General features: G+C 40.4%; 1 protein-coding gene across 1 annotated transcript in view; it reads left to right on the top strand.

Moving 5' to 3' along the window:
- ERC2 (ELKS/RAB6-interacting/CAST family member 2) overlaps positions 1–23208 on the top strand; it is a 976082-nt gene that overhangs the window by 20242 nt on the left and 932632 nt on the right. Inside the window, exon 2 of the mRNA XM_012805132.1 lies at positions 16146–16938. Within this exon, the coding sequence (XP_012660586.1) occupies positions 16282–16938 (657 nt within the window). The 5' untranslated portion in view covers positions 16146–16281. The remainder of the gene's footprint in view (positions 1–16145; positions 16939–23208) is intronic.

The raw sequence follows: 23208 nt of genomic DNA on the forward strand, positions 1-23208 counted from the left end.
AGCTACAATTACAAAATTGTCATATAACTACCATGGAAGTGATTTCAGTGATAAGATGAACATGATATTAAAGCTCCATTTTCATTCTTTCAAATATTCAAAGATTATTCTGCACAGCTTCTGTGTTCCTGTAGGCCTGTGCAAGAGGGGCCTCTGCGTAGGGCCTCATGTCGTAGGGTCCCACTCTGGCCTTCCTCTGACACGCTGGTGGGGCACCTGCAGTTAGTCCCTCAGATGTCTCCTGCAAGGGAAGGTGCCCTCCTGGAGCCTGTGCCTGGCATTCCAGAGTCCAGTCAGGGTATCCACAGGCCTCTGTCCTCCCTGCCTAAATGACCCTTAGTTGTCTTTCAGGGTATACTTGGGACTTTTTACTAGGTCCATCCTCCTGGGAACAAACTATGCTACCAGCGTGTACATCCTTAGGCGTAGGGTTGCCAAGGGGCTCCTATTTGTGAGGTTGTAGATCAGCTGTCAGTAAACTGCTGCCCATGGACCAAATCCAACTACCACTAACTGTTTTTATGCATAAAATTTTATTGGAACACAGCTATGCCTATTTGGCTGCAAATTGTCCATGGCTGCTTTGGAGCTGAAATGGCAGAGTTGAGTACTTAAAACCGAGGCTGAATAGCTTGTAAAACCAAACATGTACTATTTGGCCTTTTATGGGAAAAGTTTGCTGACCCTTGATGTAGCTGGAGCCAGCTCAGTGTGCGTACTACAGAGTTCCCATGTGTGAGGCCCTCGGTTGGAGCAGGCCTTCCTCTTTCCACCAGGTTTTGGCTGGAATTTTGAGGATCTAAGAATTCTAAGTTCAAAATTCAAACTTTATCTTTCCTATGTCTATATTTATCAAGAGAATAAATATTTTCTTTAATATTGTATTTTATTTACCTGGTGTTAGCTTGATTTATACCTTTAAAATGTATAGACATGTGGTACCTGGACCTCCATTTGTACTCTTGCCCTAGGCTTTATGAGTGTTCTACAAATGTTAAAACCTGGAGTGTAGGCCACTCACATCTGTCATCCTAGCACTTTGGGAGCCTGAGGTGGGTGGATTGCTTGAGCTTAGGAGTTCTTGACCAGCCTGAGCAAGTATAAGACCCCCCTTCTCTACTAAAAATAGAAAAAAACTAGCCAGGCGTATTGACTGGCACCTCTATAGTTCCAGCTACTTGGAAGGCTGAGGCAAGAGGATTGCTTAAGCCCAAGAGTTTGAGGTTGCTGTGAGCTATGACACCACAGCACTCTACCCAGGGTGACAGAGTAAGACTCTGTCTCAAAAATAAATCAAACAAATAAAAAACCCCACCTTGGAGTACAGTAGAGGGATTTATAGTAGAAGGAAAGAGAGACCCCTAACAAGTAGTTTCGCATGTTAATATGGAATTATGAAATTACAAATGGAAATGCTGTGGGGTCATATATGGATTATTGGACTTTTCTTTTTTTCTTTTTTTTTTTTTTTAGAGACAGAGTCTTATTTTGTCACCCTCAGTAGAGTGTGGTGTCATAGCTCACAGGAACCTCCAGCTCTTGGGCTTAGGCGATTCTCTTGCCTCAGCCTCTGAGTAGCTGGGACTACAGGTGTCCGGATTGTTGGACTTTTTTGAGTGCTGAAAATGTTCTAAGTCTTGGTCTAGGGCACTGTTTCCCAACCTTTTTTTATAATACCACACAGTTCAACCTATGGTTAAACTTTCATGGCACACTTACATTATATTAATCAAAAAAAGGGTTAAAAAAAAGAATACACCTTTTTTTTTTTTTTGACTCGGCACCCATAGTTCAGTGGTTAGGGTGCACCCACATGCACTGGGGCTGGTGGGTTCCAACACTACCTGGGGCCTGCTAAACAACAATGACAACAACAACAAAAAATAGTTGGGTGTTGTGGAGGGCACCTGTAGTCCCAGCTACTCGGGAGGCTGAGGCAAGAGAATCACTTAAGCCCAAGAGTTTGAGCTGTGACGTCACAGCACTCTACCAAGGGTGACATAGTGAGACTCTGTCTCAAAGAAAAAAAAAAGATGTACCTTTTTTGATTTATTTATTAACATAAAATGTACCATCACGGCCCCTAAAATAAAACAATTTATTCTAATTTGTAATAAATAGATAACAATTAAAATTCTTTAAAAAACTTATTTATACTTATTTACTTTTCTGTTTATTATAATTTAAAATTTGTTGAGCTATCTGAGCTTGACTTTTTTTAGAATATCTTCTTTGCAAAGTTGAATTTTAGACAGGCTGACTCTTAAATCTTCTTCTAAAGATTCTAACTGTGACTGAGTTTTGTTTTTAATATTATTCGTTGCAGAAAAGCTTGCTTCACACAAATACTACTCTGAGAATGGAAGAGCTATTTCTGTTGCTTTTTGGTAATATTTGGAAATTCACCCTGGGGAAATAACCAAAAAGTTATAATATCTGTTGTTGAATATTTTATTATTATTTTTTCTTTTTAAAATATTTTTTTAGTAGAGAAGGAGTCTTGCTCTTGCTCAGACTGGTCTCAAACTCCTGAGCTCAAGCAATCCACCCTTGGCCTCCCAGAGTATGGAATTATAGACATGAGCCATGGCACCTGGCCTGTTTTTGAGTATTTTAATGACAATCTTCTATTATTTCTTATTTCTGTTAATTCTTCCTCTTCTGTAATATTTAAATTTGCTGACATAAGCACACTTAAAACAAAGGGATTTCTCACCCAATCCAGAGATGTCATGTCAAGTGTAGGCGCAGGAAAATATTTTTCAAAAGTTGTGTACAATATATCTAAAGTTTATAAAATATGTTCATTAAGACTTTTATCTAGTTTACACCTTTTCACTAGTTCAAACATTCTACTGCTTTTTCTCGTTTAATCCTTTCCTTCCAGAGCAGTAATTTTTCTCTGAAAGCATTCATTTTTTTCTGTAGATGTGAGAATATTTTCATGATTTCTCTGCATACTCTTATTAAGAGTATTCAAAGACTGAAATAAATCTGCAAGAAATGCAACTTTATTACACCAAACCTCATCAAAGAGTAAATTACCTAATTCAGAATAGTGCATTTTTAAAAAGGTTGATACTTCTATTAATTCGTAAAATCTTTTTTTTTTTTTTGAGCAGTCTCACTTTTGCCCTTGGTACAGTGCCGTGGCTTCATGGCTCACAGAAACCTCACTCCTGGGCTTAAGTGATCCTCTTACCTCAGCCTCCCCAGTAGCTGGAACTACAGGTACCTGTCATAACACCCACCTGTTTTTAGAGATGGAGTCTTGCTCTGGCTCAAGCTGGTCTCCAACTCTTGTGCTCAAGCAATCTACCCACCTCAGCCTCCCAGAGTGTTTGGATTACAGGTGAGCCACCTTGCCCAGCCAGTTCATAAAATCTTGATAGAACTCTTCCTTGAGATGCAGTAAGAGTTGTGCATAAGAAGCATCCATTGAGGAACACAATTCTCCCAATAATCTTGACTGCAGTGGCTTGCTATTTATATAATTAATAATTTTAATATTGTTATCTAGGACCTTTTGTAATTTAACCACTAATAATTTTGACACTAGCTTGTCTCTGTGTAGGAAACAGTGTGTAAAGATAATGTTTGGATTTTTTTTTGTGTAAGTAATAAATCCTTTTACCCCTCACATAGATGGGGCTCCAGGTTCATACAAGTACTGGATGGATGAACATACAAATACTTATGCAGGAATCCCAAGACAAATTATTACAATTAACAATTTATTCATTATCAGTCAGATCAAAAATATCTTGGCCCTTTGTTATTATTTGGAGTGGTTGACAAAATAAAATCTATTCTATGATTTCTTCTTTACAGACAAATCTACTGAATGCTAAACGTTGGGATTTACCACTGATATCTGTAGTTTATCCCACTGAATTGCAAACATGTTTATAAGTAATCTTTGTAATTTTTTGTCACAATGTTACTTTGTTATAATCTCATCTTTGAGATATTACTTGATATTTTATATTTTGATAAATCTTTAACGTGCCAAGAAATTATGTTATCTGAAAGCAGATTTTTAAAAAGTTCCCTTTTATATTCTTCTCCAAGCATTGTTTTTACAATTGTACCTCAGGCTGGTAAAATAACAGATTCTGCAATTGTATGCGATTTCATTTTCCTAGCTACAATTTCTGCAAGTGTGTAATTCATGTCTTGTGCTTTATCTGATATTGTTGTATATCTGATCCGTATTTTTCCTTGTTTAGTATTATTGAGGGCAAGTCATTTGAAATATTTCACTGGCTTTTTAGACAAGTGCAATGTCTGGATTGTAAATGTCTCTTTAATTTGTTAGGAACCATAGCTTCATTTGCTAATGTTTTGCCACAAATTACACCCCGGTGGATTTCCTTTACTATGTATGAAACCCAGTGATAAGTAATCTTCATTATATTGATAACTAATTGTTTTTAATTTAGTTGCCATGTTCTTACTGGATGAAGCAGTGTTCAATGCACTAGCATTGTCTTCTGAATCACTGGTCTAGGTGGTAACATTGGCACATTCACTTTGTAAAAACTAATGAGTGCAGTTAAGATATACCTCAGTAACATCTTTTATAATTTAATAAAAGTTTTAAAAAATAAATAAAAATAAGTATATTAAGAGAGGAAAAATAACTCTTGTTCTCAGGTTCATTTGTCCAAATTAAACCCCAAATGCTGGGCTCTCCCTGCCAACTTAGCTGTAAGATCTAGGTGTCTACACTAGGTTACCCTGTCCCCTTTCCCATCTTTTTCGTCTCCTTTCCTTCCTATCCTTTCCTAAAGTCACAAGAGTTCTATGAATATAGACTGTCCAACCAGTCTCTCATGTGATTGCATCTGGCTGCCACAAGGTGCCGCTGTTGAGGCTGCCCGCCCTCAGGCTGAAAGATGCTGCTGGTACCCTCCGTGGTCCCCCGAGTATGGTCCTGCCAGGGAAGGCCAACCCAGTACCCCCGTAGCCACGGTCAGACGTGAGCAAGCCCGATGTGGTGTAGCAGATGCTGATGGTGCCCCACCCACATCTCCTTCGCTCTCATGACCTGTGTGGGAACATGAGGGCTTTCTCTTGGCCTAATGGTGTGCAGGCTGGATGTGTCAGGGAAGCGGCCCACAGCCCACGGTGAATGAATTCTTTGCCCTTACCCAGGTGTGACCACGAGGCTCGTTCTTCACTGTCTCTCTGGGAGAGACACAGTTTCCCGCAGCAGAAACCTTTTTGAAAATAGAACCTCTAGTGACTTCTTTCACTTCCTGTTTTAGTGCCAAATTCTCTTCTCAGCACTTCCTGGAATTACCTTGTAAATGAATCACCTGCACCCTGATCCTTCTGTTAGCATCTGCCAGTGGGGAAGCCTACCCAGGGTGCACAGACTTCCTCCCGAGTTACAGCCCCGTGTGGGGTGTTGGGCCCCACTGCACAGGCTCATGCAGTGTGGTAGAGTCTCTGGAAGCTCCCAGCCTTACTCACAGGCTTTGTCCATATGGGGTTCTCCACAGTGATGGAGCCACTTGTCCTGAGTCCCAGTCACCAGTCTGGACTCCCTCTTATTGTGAAGTAATTATTTATTTCTGGGAACTCTAAGCCTTGTTGCAGCCATGTTCATGCCTTTCCGTAGATCTTATTTACTCTGAATTCTGGGCATCAGGGACTAGAGAATTACTGGCTTCCCTCCCTGAAGGCCACAGCATCCTTGTGCTGAAGTATTCCTGTCCTACAAAGTTTCTCCTTCTGGAAACCAGGGATCTGAGGAGGGGTGGTCTTGATTGTGTTATAACAGGTTCCCTTACACGTTCACCAGAGGAACTGAGCTATCTGGTCATCCTACTTTAGCTTAAATGAGAGGGCCACTCAGATGACCTTTGGCTGCTAAGATAAAGTCAGTCTCTTTTATGAAAAGAGAAAAGATACTACGTCTTTTATACCATGATAAAAAAAGACATTGTGCTTTGAGAGGATATAAGTGAGAGACCTGATTTGTAGGAGATGGACCTTGTAGAAGGTTTGCTATTGATGCTGTGATCTAGATGATGGAATAGGAAATAATAGGGAGCAGCATATGAGAAGACTCTGAGATGTGAAGAGACTTGATGCATTTGAGCAGCAGGATGAAGACCCGTTGGTGAAGGGAAGAGTAGCAAGGTAGGAGGCTGAGACTGTTGGCAGTGGCCAGATTCTGCAGGGCCTCAGGCCACAGGGGGATTTTGGTCTTGTCCACAGAGCATTGGGAAGTTTTAAAGGGCCTTCAAGGGGAGATATTTTGTGGTCATAATCATATCTTAAAGCAATTGGGCTGATGTTTTAGAAATAGATTGGCTGATGATAAGAAAAAGGGAGAGGGACTGGGCAGTGGCTCATTACTGTAATCCTAGCACTTTGGGAGTCTGAAGTGGGAGGATTATGGGCAAGAGTTCAAGTTCAGCCTGGGCAATATAGTGAGACCCCATCTCTATAAAAAATTAAAAAAAAATTAGCTCAGTGTGGTGGTATGTGCCTGTAGTCCTGGCTACTTGGGAGACTGAGGCAAGAGGATCAATTGAGCCCAGGAGTTCAAGGCTGCAGTGTGCTATGATTGCACCACTGCACTCCAGCCTAGATGACAGAGAGAAACCCTGTCTTAATAAAAAAGAGAGGAAAGACTTTAGGACTGCAGTCCTCAACTCCCAGGCTGCAGATCAGTACCAGTCTTTGGCCTGTTTGGAAATGGGCCATACAGCAGGAGGTGAGCAGAGGGTAAGCAAATGAAGTCTTCATCTGTATTTACAATTGCTCCCCATTGCACGTATCACCACCACCTGAGTTGAACCTCCTGTCAGACCAGTGGCAGCATTAGATTCTTCTAGGAGCACAAACCCTATGTAAACTGCACATGTGAGGGATGTGGACTGCAGGCTCCTTATGACAACCTAATGCCTGGTGATCTGAAGTGGAGCTGAGAGGCAGTGATGCCCTCTCTGGGTGGCTCAAATACAAATTATCATTAGCACAGACACCATATAAATCAATTGCTTGCAAACTCATATTAACCCCTTCCTGGTCTGTAGAAAAATTGTTCTTTTGTGAAACTGGTCCATGAGGCAAGAGGATCAATTGAGCCCAGGAGTTCAAGGCTGCAGTGTGCTGTGCACTGGAAAAGGGACCATTCCTTTAGGACATATGAAATAGTTTGATAGTCATGTTGGTGCAGTAGTGTGGTGATAGTAGCAGTAGAAACAAGGGCAAAGATTGAAGATAATTTTTGGAGGTAGAATTAATAAGATTTGGTAATGGACTTGAAGAGGGTGGCGAGGGAGAATGAATTACTTAAGACCTTTTATGAGGGTAAAGTGGTAAAAAATTTAAATGCCTATAGAGGCAAGCATGGAAAAAGGGAATCAGACTGACTACAAGGTAGTAGGGAGTGGAGGGGAGTACAGTAAAATAAAGGTGCTGCTGGTTGACGCCAACCAGTTGTTGCCATGGTGGAAAGTCTATACACTGTCAGATATTCACATTTTTCATGAAAAGTCAGAATCTGGATTTTAATTCGAAATGTCTGTATCTTTCTATTTTGACAACTCATGAAAATTCTAAACAGCATTGTTAGCTGTGTACAACACATCTGCCCACGGCCTCTGGCTCCTGGGCAGCTGCTTCTTGCTTGAGATCTCTTCCCCACCATGTTTTCCTCTAGAAAGAGTTTTATAATAGGTTTAAATGTAGTCCTTGATATAGAATTTTTAAGAAGGATGCTGATAAAAAACTTCCCCCAAAGATATTTTAAGTTGGCTAAATCTTGGGAGATACTGATGATCTCAGCTCACACGGTCTGTCAGCAGGGCTCAGGTGATGGGCTGAGGCTGAGATCTGTGGAAATAAACTTAACCTAATTTAGAGCAGATAGCAGGAAGTGCTTTTGTCTTAAAATAGACCATTCCACACCATAATAGTCTGAGATACTTGAGGTAGAAGGGAATCAAGGCTCTCCTTAGCTTTTGCCCCTCCAAGCTTATAGTTCAAGAGTCCTTAGGCCTTTTCAGAGAGTGAGTAGATTTATGCATATTTTATTTATGAATCTATATATAATTAGAGAAAACATTCTTACAGGTTCACAAAACTATCTTGTTTTATTTTGTTTGAGTCTTAAATGGAACTTACTTTTGGACTTTAAATTTTATCCATGAGATATTTTTATTTTTAAATTTATTTTCATTTTTATCTTTTTGGAAATATCTCACTCTCATGCCTAGGATAGAGTGCAGTGGCTTCATCATCACTTACTGCATTCTCAAACTCCTGGGCCAACAATTGCTTTTAAAGTGAAAGGAGGCTGGGCAACAGTAATCCGAGCACTCTGGGAGGCCGAGGTGGGTAGATTGCTTTAGTTCAGGAGTTCAAGACCAGCTGGAGCAAGAGTGAGACCCTATCTTTACTAAAAATAGAAAATGAGCTGAGCATTGTGGCAGGTGCCTATACTTCCAGCTACTTGAGAGGCTGAGGCAAGGAGATCACTGAAGCCCAAGAGTTTGAGCTTGCTGTGAGCTATGACACCATGACACTCTACCCAGGGTGACAGAGTGGGACTCTGTCTCCAAACAAACCAATAAAGTGAAAGGGTATTGTATAACTAATTTCTTTGGTGTCATAGTTTTTTTTTTTTTTATGTCAGCAACATTTGTCTATTTCTGTGCACCTTATATTGTCTTACATCACAAATATGTAAGAATGACAAGTACTTTTAAGAGTTTACAAAAATGTCCAGTGATTGAACCTATTTGGGCTTCATTATAGTATTGAAAACTATAAGGTTTTAACTGCCACTTTATTTCCTATACTGCATTTATAGGTGGGGAGAAAAGCTTAGAAATGGCTTAAGGACTTAAAATCAGTAGTGGGACATTGAAGACATGATGTTACTTATTGTTGAATAAAGCTGATCTTTTTGCACTTTCTCAAAGATTCATTTTACAGAATTTTTAAAAATCAGGGTAGACGAGAAATTAGGAGAAAACAACCAAAAAAAGTCTGAGTGTCAAAACAAGTACCTTAAAATATATCAGGGAACTTAAATACAGCTAGGCGGTGTGTGTGTTCGGGGAGGGATGTGTGAGTGACTCAATAGAACAAGGAGGGATTAGGAGGCTTGGGCGACTTGACAGCCCTGTGGACCTGCCTTTGCCTCACTTTGTTAACTGGGTCTTTACCTATTCTGTGAAACTAACAAACCTCTACGTGCTGCATGGATGAAAAGGTTCCAGGAAACCATCCCTGTTCTTTGTAAATTGGGGGAAGAAATTCGTTTCAAAAATAGTGTTGGGCCTAGGGTTTCTAATTAAAAGCTATTGTTAAGAAGCATATGTAGGCTGAGTGTGGTGACTTACACCTTGATCTCAGCACTTAGGAGCCTGAGGGGGGTGGGTTGGGCTAAAGATCAGCATGGACAACATGGTGAGACCTTGTCTCAACAAAAAAATTAAAAAAATTAGCCGGGCTTCGTGGTGCATGCCTGTAATCCCAGCTAGGATGAGGCTAGGATGGGAAGATCGCTTGAGCCCAGGAGTTTTAGGTTGCAGTGTGTTATGACCATGCCACTGCACTCCAGCCTGGGTGGCAGAATCTCAAAAAAAGAAGGAACAAAAAAGAAGCAGATATATAGTGGTGAAGAAATGACTCCATTGCCATTTTGATGTGAAAATATGCGTAACATCTTGGGGTTTGAGCATCAGCAGGATTCCTCAGCTTCTTAACACAGCTTGCTGATGGCTGACTTGTGTTCCTTTTGTCAGTCTGGCATGTTTACTGAGGTTTGAAAAATAAACATGAGATTGTATTTAGTGATTGGCTTAGTGGGGCCAAAACTTCAACCAGTCATTATTTTGATCTTCCATATTTCCCTGTTAGAGGTCAATCCTTGTTCGTTTGGGCCAATTTCATGTTCCTCGCCTTCAAGCCTAGTTCTTGTAACCATCTTCCTCACCAAACCTGTTAGACTGGAGATGAAGAAAGTTCTGAGAAAGTCCATTCTAGTAAGTAAACTTCCAATAGTCAGAATTGGTGTTTGTCTCAATCACTGCTTCCTCCTTAGCATTCAATACTGGGAACAAAGCTGATGTTTAAAATATATTTATTGCACGTGTAAATCCAATGTTCACTGAAATGTTTCCAGGTATTCTGAAGGCAAAAGGGTTCTGTTGTCCAGTAAATTTAGGACAGTTTCATTCTGTACTCAATTTAGGGATAGTCACCATACGTATCCTAAAGTCTTTGAGACATCTTGGTATAAATGAAAATCCCATTAGCCTTGTTTATATGAACATTTGCCAAACTCTTCAGAAAGTACTTCCCTAAAGCAGAGTTGGAGTAGGACCATATTGGCAAGTAATAAATACTCCTTAAAATGTATCTACTGAATACGCGCGCTGAAATCCAGAGTTTGTTAATTCAGGGATTTTTAGTAGCACCAAGAGGATATGGGAGCTTCCAGAATATGCTGAGGATAAAGAGTAGAGACTGTGGAGTAAAAATAGTCAAGGGTAAATAAGGATATGGGTGTAAATTGTTTCATTTTGATCTTGTAATTCTCCTTCTAGAATTTTATCCTAGGGAAGTAGTAAGAGCTGTATAAATCAGAACATTAAAAATCAGGATCAGTCAACATATTGCAAATATGTTTATCAATCACAATATTAATTGTAAGTTTTCTATTTTATTATTTATTTATTTTTTTAGAGATAGAATTTCTGTTGCCCAAGCTAGAGTGCTATGGCATCAGCCTAGCTAACAGCAACCTCAAACTCCTAGGCTCAAGCAATCAGTCTCCTGGGTAGGTTGGACTACAGGTGCCCACCATGACAACTAGCTAATTTTTCTATTTTTAGTAGAGACAGCGTCTCTCTCTTGCTCAGGCTGGTTTTGAATTGCTGAGCTCAAGGGATCCTCCCACCTTAGTCTCCCAGAGTGCTAGGATTACAGACCTGAGCCACCATGCCTGACCCATCATATTTCTGTTTTTAAAATAAATAACTTGCATTCCATAATAGGTGATTGGTTAAATGATTAGATAACCATTGAATGAAACATTAAGTGACTAGTTTCAGTTCTTTTGCTATGTAAAACTTAGGGGGCTTTAAACAATAGTTTTTATTTGCTACCATTACATGGGTTGATTGATGATCCTTCTGTCACGTAGAGTATTGGAGCTGTCACTTATACAGCTGACTTCAGATGGCAGAGGGGCTAGCCAGAAAGGTCCAAGGTGGCTTGTCTCACTGGTCTGGTGTCTTGGTGCTGGCTATTGGCTGGGTACTTTGGTTCTCCTTCATGTGACCTCTCTCTCCATGTGGTGTCTCATCTTCCAAGGTCTTTCTGTGTGGCTTCTTTTTCCAGCAGAATAGCACAGACTTTCTTACATCCGAGCCACTGGGTTTTAAGAGCAAAACCAGAAACTTCTAGGCCTCTTTAGGACTAAGCCTAGAATTGGAACATTTCTGCTACATTTGTTGGTTTAAACTGGTCACAGGACCAGTCTAGTTTCAAAGAGAAGAGAAATAGAATCCTTTTCTCAGTGGAAGGAGAGAAAAATGTTTGTATGAAGGGGAAGAATTTTGATGGCCATCTTTGGAGACTCATGGTCGTCATTAAAAATCATGTTTTATAAAAATGTTTCAGGATAGTTATGATAAATGGAAAAAGGAGTTGATGTTAAGAATAAAACATTGAGGAAAAATGAAGCGCATAAGAGTTTATGTAGAATATGCTTATTTTGTCTAAAATTTTATCTATATGCATACTCTTTTTTTTGAGACAGAGTTTCACTATGTCGCTCTCGGTAGAGTGCTGTGGCATCACAGCTCATAGCAACCTCAAACTCTTGGTCTTAAGAGATTCTCTTGTCTCCGCCTCCCGAGTAGCTGGGACTATAGGCACCTGCCACAACACCCGATTGTAGTTGTCATCGTTGTTTAGCAGGCCCAGGTTGGGTTGCTTTCTAACTATATTAGTAACAAGATGGAAAAATAACTGGAGGTGTTTTTTAAATTAAGGAAAAGTGACATAAAGCAATACAAGTAAAACTGAAAATCTAGACGGAAAAGGCTGTTTATGAAGAAAAGTTGTAACGATAATTGACACAAAGTAGGTAGCAAGTGTGAATAGATCAGTAAACACAGTATTCATAAAAAAAGAAAAGATAAACAATAGCCAAGATATTTTAGTTTTTTTTTTAAATTTTTAAATTATTTTTTTGAGACAGAACCTCGAGCTGTCACCCTGGGTAGAGTGCCCTGGCATCACAGCTCACAGCAACCTCCAACTCCTGGGCTCAAGCGAGTCTCCTGCCTCAGCCTCCCAAGTAGCTGGGACCACAGGCGACTGCCACAACGCCCGGCTATTTTTTGGTTGCAGCCGTCATTGTTGTTTTGGCAGGCCTAGGCTGGATTTGAACCCGCCACCTTAGGTGTATGTGGCTGGTGCCTTAACCACTTGAGCCACAGGCGCTGAGCCAAGACAATTTAGTTTCATGGGTATGTTCTATCAAACATCTTAGGAATAGGGAAGACTCGCATTATGGTATTCCAGAATTTATGAAAAACATAAAGCTTCTCAATCCACTCCATGGCACTGACATAACTCTGATACTAAACCTATCATAGGGGAGCCTAGGGAAACTGTGGCTCAGTGTCAACATGTATTACTTCTGATATAAGGAAACCTTATTTCAAGCAAAATATCTGTGCGTGTCTTAGGTGTGTTTCCAAAAGGAACAAATTAACTTTTTCTTTGTTGGTTGTTGCAATTCTCCAAAGCCTTTGGCAGCTGGATTGTTAAAATCCTGAGGATTAAATCTGCATGGGTATAAATTTTATGGCATTCCAGACAGGGACCTCAAACCTGGCCAGAGACATAACACGTGTCTGTGTCTATAGACAAGAGGATCAGCTGGCAGATGAGTTAGATTTAATCATTTCGTCTAGGAGGACAACTCTGAAGTGGTTGTCTAGATAGGACCTAGATATACGGATTCTAAAGCACAAAAAAGGTAACATATCCCTTTAACTTTTGGAATTATAGAGATAAAACAAAAATATTTTCTTATGAGGACTATATATTGCTATTATGGAAACTTTAGAGTGTGCAAATACACAAAAGGAAAATGATGAAAAGCTCTTGGGTTCCCACCACTGGCACCATTTTGATGTGTCATCCCAGCCATCTTTGCTAGTGATTGTATGTGCATGTGTGTATGTGACTAAATTACAAATACATTGTGTAGTCTGATCTCCCAAATATGTCACGAACATTTTTCCATCTTATTAAATATTTGTGTGACCATCGCGCTATCCCATTGTTTGTCTGTCGCTCATCATTGATGTTAAAACTGTTGATTTGCCCTTTTCTTGCAAAACAGATTCTTCATGCAAAAGTCTTAGATACAAAATGACTTTTATGTATTTCCGAGGAAAACAAAATTAAGCCCTGAGCAACAACATTTGAAATGTGGTTCTTCAGTTAGAAACAGCTGTGTAATTTTTAAGACCTTTTTAGGGAAAGGGAAAGGATTATGGAAAACATTTTTTCATACTATATGTGAGGACTCTTTAGGGTATAAGTGACACAAACCTTGGCTAGTATTAGGATGTAGCAAAGAGGAACTTTATGGACAAATGTATCCATTGCTCTAGTAAGTGCCGTGAACCAACCCGCAACTAGCATCAGTGACATCCTAAGAAGCATTTATTTAACCCCTGAGTGTGTGGTGCTCAGCTGATCTCAGCTGGGCTTGTTCATGCAACAGTGGGCAGCTGCTGACTGGCTAGGCAGCTCTGCTGATCTTGGGTGGGTTGGCTCACACATGTTGGGGTTGGTCAAAGTAAATCACTTGACTGAACTTAGAATCAGATTGGGAGGGCATTGCCAAGAACATAGATAAAGGAAGTGGTAAAGAATTGGGACCAGGAGGCGCCTGTGGCTCAAGGAGTAGGGCTCTGACCTTGTATACTGGTGGTGGTGGGTTCAAACCTGGCCCTGGCCAAAAACTGCAAAAAAAAAAAAAAAAAAAAGAATTGGGCCATTAATGCAATCAGTCCACTTGGCCACTTGGCTTATAGTCTGGGGATATATCTGGCTTCTGCAAGTGTTGGATCTGGAGTGTCAAGTGATGCCACCTGGCTTGGTTTCAAGCTCTTCAAAGTTTAGCTCTGCTTTCATCAACACTAGCTTCACTCTTAAGGATGCCCTTTCCACAGGGTAGTACTCAGGGATCCACCTTGAAAACCAATAGTTCCAGCTGGAAAAGAACTTATTTTTCTCAGTTTCAACTAAGGATAAAGTATGGGGTCTTTTTGGATCAATGTGGGTCATGTGGCCATCTCTGACCTAGCTACCATGTCTGGAGGATGGAATATGGTGATTAGACACCACACAGGATGGACAGGAGGGAGTTAGTCTTACCTAAACCTTAGGAACTGTGAGTAGGGGGTTGGGAACAATTTCTCTAAGGAAAAATGAGATAGTACTGCCAGGGATGAACGATAGGCAGAGAAAAATAGAAGATGCTCCTATATATAATGCTATTGTTGCACTTATCTCTTTGAGCTGTTACCAACAAAAAACCATTTATTGCCTGTTTTTTGCTAGGCTCTGAATTAGGTGTTGTATAAATAATATCTTACTTATATCTTATAATACTATGAGTTAGGTGGTATTACCTGCATTTTGTTGATTGGCGAGTAGAAACTCATAACAGTTAAACAGTTTGCCTCAGGCCACTCATCTGGTTAGTGTTAGACGGGAGATCTGAACCTTAGTTTGCCCCTCTCCAGAATCTGATCTCTTATTACATTTCTTTTCTTATCTTTTTTTTTTTTTTTTTTGAGACAGAGGCTTACTTTGTCATCCTAGGTAAAGTGCTATGGCATTGTAGCTCATAGCAACCTTGAACTCTTGGCTCAGTGATCGTCTTGCATCAGCCTCCTGAGTACTTGGGACTATAGGCACCCACCCTAACATTTGCCTAATTTTTCTATTTTTAGTAGAGACAGGATCTCACTCTTGCTTAGGCTGGTCTTGAACTCCTGAGTTCGACCAATCTGTCTGCATTGGCCTCTTAGAGTGCTAGGATTATAGGCATGAGTCACTGTGCCTGGCTTCTCTCTTATTATAAAGAAAAAGAAAACACACCAAAGACTCTCTCGAAGGAAGAACCAGAGGCCAATAATGCAGCCCATTAAGGCCTTTTGGGTCCTAATTAATCACAATCCTGTAGCTTCAGCTCTATTAAATCTGCACTAATGATGGAAAGCTTTTGCTCCTTCTCCCTAGGGTTTATGGGATCAGGAACTCCAACATGATGTACTCTTCCTGTGTGCCATTTTTGTACAGGTGTGAAGTGGTTAATATGAATATTAAGGTCAAACAAAATGGAAAAGAATTCTCAAAAGGCCAGCATGAAAAAAGGGGAAAGAGACAGGACTGTTGTTTCCCTGGTGATAGCATTGAGGATCTGGCTACATGCATAGAAACTCCATTGGTTGAGACATCTCTTTTTCTTCTTAGCTCCGGAATGGCCAATAGTTTCAGTTCATGTGTCAGTGCCAGTTGACATTGGTAAACCATCTAGAGTATTGTGTTAAGAAGAGTTCTGAACCTAGTGGAAAAGAGGACTGGATAGATTAGTGATGTCTGTAATGGGTACAGGAGGGGAAAGTAATAACATGCTTGCCAAGACATCCTAGGAAGCAGTAGCTTCTCAGAGTCACTGTAAAGCCACATGAGCATGGGGGTCATGCCCCCAAGGATGAATTATTTTATAGCTTAGTACTCCATGATGGGGAATTCCATGATGACTTTTCTGAAGGTCCCAACCTAACTTAGCACAAACCAAAATGGAGGGCTGGCTTCATTTTCATTAGGAAACCAGTTTCTTTCTTGCTCTGAACATTTTCAAACTTGCTTGGGGCTAGGGTCGGTGGAATTTATAAAAAGTTTAGATGTAGTAAGTAAAGTTTTGGGGTCATTTTTCTTTTTAAACGAACAACATGAGTGTGACTATTAATCTATATTTTATCTATTGTTATCATTTATATATTTTAAAATGTAATGTAGTTATACTCAGAGTTCTAAATAAACTTGTTTTTATTATCCTTTTTCTCATTTTTCAGATCTCTGAGGTTATTTTCTGGTACAGACGGTGAAAAGAATGCAGTGAGAATTCTGGACAAGTGTGGAAATATTAGCTTAGACTCCAACTTAGTATAGCATTTCTTCTCTTCAGTAGCGCCTCTTAATAGAAGAAAAATGTATGGAAGTGCAAGAACAATCACCAATCTGGAAGGTAGCCCTTCCAGATCTCCGCGTTTGCCAAGGTCTCCTCGCTTAGGCCACCGAAGAACAAGTAGTGGAGGAGGTGGAGGAGCAGGCAAAACGCTGTCTATGGAGAATATCCAGTCCCTCAATGCAGCCTATGCTACATCTGGACCCATGTATCTGAGTGATCATGAAGGGGTGGCTTCAACTACTTACCCAAAGGGCACCATGACTCTGGGAAGGGCTACCAATCGAGCTGTGTATGGAGGCCGGGTCACAGCCATGGGGAGCAGTCCCAATATTGCTTCCGCTGGACTTTCCCACACAGATGTCCTTTCATACACGGATCAACATGGTGGTCTGACCAGTGCGTCCCATCATCACCACCACCAGGTCCCTTCCATGTTGAGGCAGGTAAGAGATAGCACAATGTTAGATCTTCAAGCCCAGCTCAAGGAACTCCAGAGAGAGAATGACCTGCTCCGGAAAGAGCTAGACATCAAGGACAGCAAGTTGGGGTCTTCCATGAACAGTATCAAGACTTTCTGGAGTCCTGAGCTTAAGAAGGAGAGAGTGTTGAGGAAAGAAGAGGCAGCGCGGATGTCTGTCCTGAAGGAGCAGATGAGGGTTTCCCACGAAGAAAATCAGGTAAGTTGTGACTGTCTCAGTGTTTCTCCACCTTGGCTTTACACTAAGTAATTGATTCTTTGCAGATGGTACCCTAACCTGTGCAGAAGGAAGTTTGGCATCAAGAGGGCATGTCTTGGTGTATGTTGGACCTGGACACTAACTACAAGAGAGCATAGGAAATACGAGGTTACAGCTTATAACTTCCTTATTTCTGAATAACTTTTACAAATGGTTGCAGAAGTGGGAGAGGGGGAATCACTCCTCATTGCCTAACTTTTGTGCATGTACTTGGTTAACTTTGTTTTCTTTTTCAGCAGTTGCAACAGCAGTTCAGATGTACCCCCTTCTGAATAAGAGGAAAACATTAATTTCTGCAAGAGTAGATACTTTCATAGCAACATTTAAATTTGACTGAATTGCTTTTTATTTTGGAAGTGGCAGCACCATTACTTCTTTCTAGAATGAATGGAGTTTGTTCTTTATGTAGCAAATGAAACAGTATTAAGTGAGATTGGATAGAACAGGTTTGATATCATGCTAGACAAAAACAATAAATTTTAAATTGGTCTTTTTGCCTTTATCCATTTAATCTTAATTAAGTATCTACTATGTGCAAGGTACCTTCTTACTCATCTTTTTTTTTGAGACAGAGTCTCACTTTGTTACCCCCAATAGAGTGCCAAGGCATCATAGCTCACAGCAACCTCAAACTCTTGGGCACAAGCAAGTCTCTTGCCTCAGCCTCCTGAGTAGCTGGGACTATAGGCCCCCGCCACAACACCTGGTTGTTTTTAGAGATGGAGATCTCGCTGTAGCTCAGTGCTGATCTCAAACCTGTGAGCTAAGGCAATCCACCCACCTTGGCCTCCCAGAGTGCTGGGATTAAAGGTGTGAGCCACCATGCCCAGCCTCCTTACTCATCTTTGATCCATCCTCCATGTCACAGCAAGAATACTTTCCCAGTATCTATCTGCAGTGATGCCATTCATCTGTCTTAAAGCCTTTGATGATTATTCATTGCCTCTGGAATAAAACCTTCCCCGATTGATCCAGGAAGGCATGGGCCACCCTTTCTAGCCTTGTCTTGTACCACCTCCTTCTACTCATGTGGAGTCTGCACCACCACTTTAATTCCTGCACACATACACGTTTTCCCACCTCCGTGCCTTTGCTCTTGCTGTCCCCTTCCACTGGTAGCCTTCTCCCCACACCCTCTTCTTGTTGCTTCCCTTTCAGGCCTAGCTACTCTCCATTTTCAAATCCTACCTATTCTGTGGGCCCCTTCTATGCTGTTGTTTTCACCAAGGCATTGGAGTCAGACATTCCTGCGTTTAAATCCGAGCTTCACCACTTATTGGTGGTGAGAGAAGCGCTAGAATGGGGCATAGAGGGTGTGATGTCATTTGGGTCAAAAAATCTGAGATATCATTTAACTTTCTGTAGGCATTTGAGATAACTCTTACTTGGCTGACCTAGTGGCTCTCCGGTAATTGGCCTGCTGTTGGCCTAATGAAATGCTCTGCCTTTCTTGGGGGGTCATCTGCTGACCTTCCTGTCTTTCTCTGGCCACCACTCTCACGAAAGTCCAAAGCTCTCACGAAAGCATTTGTGACCTATATGAAAATTAGGCCTTCGTTCTCCTTTTATGTGTGGAAAGCAGTCACCTTATCCATCTGATTATCTGACCGAGCCAGAGCTGGTTTCAGATGTGGAAATGAGATTTTTTAGTTGGAACAGAAAGCTTTGCTCTTCACTCCTGAATCAAATTAACGCTCTTCACTATCATTTCTGCTTCTTTGTGACTTTGCTGTATCGTGAAGTCTTTGTGAACCTGTTACTCCAATGTGCATTTCCCCTCATGTTTGTGCTGATTTTCTCTTCTTTTAGTGTTTTAGAAAATGTTAAAAGCAGTTTAAGAATGATGTAAGTAGTGACAAAAACTTTGAAAGCTCTTCTCTAAACCGTCAGCTCCAAAATGACTTTTATCTCGTCTTTCTATTATTAAATTTATTTTTGAGCACAGACCCCAATTATACGTATGCATTTATCAGTTACATGATGTGTACTAGTGTGCCAATATGTTCGGTATCTTCTATGACATTCACAAAGAACTAAATAGAATGAAATAAAGTAAAATAAATAATGTATTGAGGTACATTTTAATGGTACATAAAACTTTGTATGATTTTAGTCAAAGAATTTTAAACCACTTGCCCTCTTCATGAGTGTGAGTTCAGTTTAAACTAGGTAATAGCAATAATTTCACTTAACTGTCTCATGTTGCTACAAGCCAGAAGTGAGTGAATGCTTGAGGGTTTTCTCATTATCCCCTTCTTTGTTCTGGCCTCAACTATGATCACAGGATAGCTTGGTTATTGTAGGTGACATATGGCTGTTTGTAGATGACCAAGTAAAAAGAATATAAGTAAACTATAAATGTTTTCTATTTTAGGTTAAAAGTATAAAATGATAGAGAGTTTGAAAAGTCAATCTACATCCACATCCAACATGATGTGGTATTATAAAAATATAAAGATTGACACAAAAAGCAAGTTATTTTTGAAAAAATTTAAGCATCTTTACCCATGCCCTCTTGAAAGTATTGTAGGATCCCTTTTAGTGGTATATGAGTTCCTGTTGGTGAGGATAGGACAGGTTCTGCTGCAGTAACCAACAAATCTCAAATCTTAGTGGCTTAACATATCAGAGATTTATTTCTTATTTATCTAAGTAGGAAGTAGGTCCAGTGGCTCTCTAGGGCAGGTCTTTCCCACGTGGTGACTCAGGGTCCAGGCTTTCTGTATCTTGATGCATGGCTTCAAGTATCTCTACAGCAAGGGAAGAAAGAGAATGGAGACAGCACATTGGTTCTTCAATTCCTATGACTGGAAATGACGTAATTGAAAGGGGTATGAGGTGGAGTCTTTTCCTCTATCCAGGAAAGGGAAGAGAGGCAAATATGGTAGATAGTTACCAGTGGGATTTTTTTTTTTTTTTTTTTTTTTGAGACAGAGCCTCAAGCTGTCCCCCTGGGTAGAGTGCCATGGCATTACAGCTCACAGCAACCTCCAACTCCTGGGCTCAAGCGAGTCTCCTGCCTCCGCCTCCCAAGTAGCTGGGACCACAGGCGCCCGCCACAACGCCTGGCTATTTTTTGGTTGCAGCCGTCATTGTTGTTTGGCGGTCCGGGCTGGGGATTCGAACCCGCCACCTTAGGTGTACGTGGCTGGCGCCTTAGCCGGTTGAGCTATAGGCGCCGAGCCACCAGTGGGATTTTTATGTGTGTCCAAAAGTGGAAGTATATGAAATAAAGTTTGGAGAGCGATCCAGACTTTGCTGTTTCTGTTGTTTCTATTACGCTGCTGCTGCTAGCTGGAGACATGGTGAAGGGCTTGCTATATGCTAGACCTTAGATTATTTAGTATTTGCACCTGTCATCTGTGGTAGGTTCTGGAATTTTTCTCATTTTACAGATGAAACATTAAGGTAGAGAGAATAAACAACGTGCTCACATTCACACAGTTGGTAAATGGCAGAGCTGGGTGTCAGTGTGTTGGCCCATTTCCTGCCAAAATCTAAGATCTTAACTTTATGGTCACTGATTCCTTAAAAGATCACTGAGCTGTGAATAGAATTTTAGTATAAGGGGAAAGTCATACTCCATAAATGTTACATGAAAAAAAATGAGTAGTTTTTTTCTCTCTTTCTTTCTCTCTCTTGCTCTTTCTTTCTTTTTTTGACAAAGTCTCACTCTGTTGCCCCGGGGTTAGGTGCTGTGAAATCATCATAGCTCACAACAACCTCAAACTCTTGTGCTTCAGATATCATTTTGCCTCAGCCTCTTAAGTAGCTGGAACTACAGGAACCTCCCACAATGCCTGGTTAGTTTTTCTACTTTTAGTAGAGATAGGGTCTTGCTCTTGCTCAGGTTGGTCTTGAACTCCTGACCTCAAACAATCCACCTGCCTGGGCCTCCCAGAGTGCTAGGATTATAGGCATGAACGACTGCATTCTGCCTCAAATGAGTAGTTTTGATATAATGATTAAGTATGAGATTTTGTTTAATAGGAATTTTTATTCTTCACTTGATCGTTGCTAAAAGACTGAGAAGTGATAGAATTTTTATTCTTAATTAGGAAATGATTTCTTTTCCTAGAAATGGTTTTTGTGCTATTTAGGGTTTCCACCATTTACTGAAACTTAATTTCCCTTTAGAGGAAAAATCACAGAAACTTTTTCTGTGTGGAAGACAGGAACACGAAAGAGATAAGGGACATATGATTATGATTTCTTATCCACAACAACCAGAGACTGCATCTATGAAGGTAATTCTTCTAGGGGTATTTAGATAATTAAAATTTCACTAGCCTGAATTCAGATGATCTAAAACAATTTGAATCATACTATGTGAGGAGCCATGGGAAGCAGTTCCATTATAGCGTAGGGGTGAGGAAACTCAAGTGCTTTTATATATGAAGTTCAGAGTTCTATAAATTTAGTGCGAACTAAATTAACTGAGCACAGACCTTTCCTTCTTACATGCAGTGTTGCAGAGGGCATACTCATCAATTTATTTGCAGTAGATTTTGAAATCCTCATGGGGAGCTGAAGCCAACTCTAGATCTAAGGGAGAATTTTGAACTCCCCGTCTGTTCAGGAGCTGCAGGACTGTTTGGAACCTTGGGGCTTATGTGTAGGTGGCTATGACCACATTTTTTATGTGCAAAGTGTTGATAGTCAGGTTCCTGGATGGGTGTTCACCACCTCCCCCATCTGTACTCCATCCCCTCAGCTTCTCTCCAAGGTCTTACTTCTCAGCCTCACAGATCTGCATGAATATAAATACATTTGCTACTGCTAAGAGTTGTAGCCCTGAAATTTGCAATCATGTGCTTGTTTGTAAACCAGAATGCATGGATGCAGCGTTATCTTTGTGCTGTCACTAGTGCTTTTGCTTAAAGTGGTGCTTTCATGAACTGGTGGAAAAGGAGACCAAGGATTGTGGATAGTTACTTCTTTGGAATGGCAAGAATCCATAGCCTGTGCTCTTAACATCAGACCTGTAGAATAATCTAGGGAGAAGTAAGGGAAAATATTGAGAATGATGTCTCCAGCCACTTAACGAAGCCCCCTTATTATTTTTAGTGGCCCATGGGGTTGGGATAGATGTTCTGGGGGGCAGGGGAGGAGATGGGAGGGTGGATGCAACTACAAGGAAGTAAAGTGACCTAGTTTTCTCTAAAAGATTATAGGTTTGCCTTTTCTTTACATCTCCATTCTATTTGTCTGTGTATTGGAGAGTAGAGAGAGAAAATATGGTAGAGAATGAATTTTCAGGACGTTCATAAAAATTATATTTTGTGATTTGGTGCATATAAGTTATTGACTTTGCACATACCTGGGTATTTTGTGCAATTAACTTTGTATTTTCAATGGATTTTTTCCAAATTAGGTACACCTAAAGCAATTTTTAGACATTTTCCTAAGTTGTACATCTTCAGCCAAGGCTCTGCATGAATATAAATAGCATCACACACTAGGAGATTGTACTAGATCTAATATTTACCCATCTTGTGTGTGCAGAAGTGGGACAAGGTCATTGGGAAATGGAACCTAAGAAGTGTAAGCAAACCTGTCTGGGAAATGTTATGGCTTTTAAGCAATGGTTATGTGATCATTTCTATTTCTGGCTTAACACGATAGGAAAGAATCTACTCTAAATCAATATTAATACGAGTTTTTGATGGTTTTTGATCCAGTTTCAACATATGATTTATTGATTCTTATTTTGAGCATGAAACTTGAAAAGGTTGAAATGGATCACATTTCTGTTTCTTTTATTACTGTTTTAAAATTTTATTTGTATAACTGCAGGGTCATTTCAACAGGGGTCATTTAACTCTGTTATAAAATACACATTTCATCGTGAGTACACAGGTTTAATGAGTTGGACAAGTTATGAGCGAGTGAGAGAATTTATTTTATCCCCTGTTGGGAAGATGGCGAGTCAGCTGCTTCCTGACAGGTTGTCTGCTGACAGTTAAATGCAACTATAGTCATCCTGAGTACTGTTTGTAAAATCAAGGACTGAGTTCAGGAGTGTTGGGTCCCATAGAGTTTGTGGTTGGAACTCAGATGTATTCACTACTCAGATACTACCTTATCTCTATACTTTCTTCCAGGCTCCCTATTTTTTCCTACTGTAAGTCTGAGAAATCATGGATCCCTCAAAGCCAATATTTCCAAAGTGTGTCCAGACAAGTGATGCTTTCTTTTTTTTTTTTTTTT

This window comes from Otolemur garnettii, unplaced genomic scaffold (genome assembly GCF_000181295.1).
Source record: "Otolemur garnettii isolate 467f Iridium unplaced genomic scaffold, OtoGar3 scaffold00002, whole genome shotgun sequence".
NCBI lineage: Eukaryota > Metazoa > Chordata > Mammalia > Primates > Galagidae > Otolemur > Otolemur garnettii.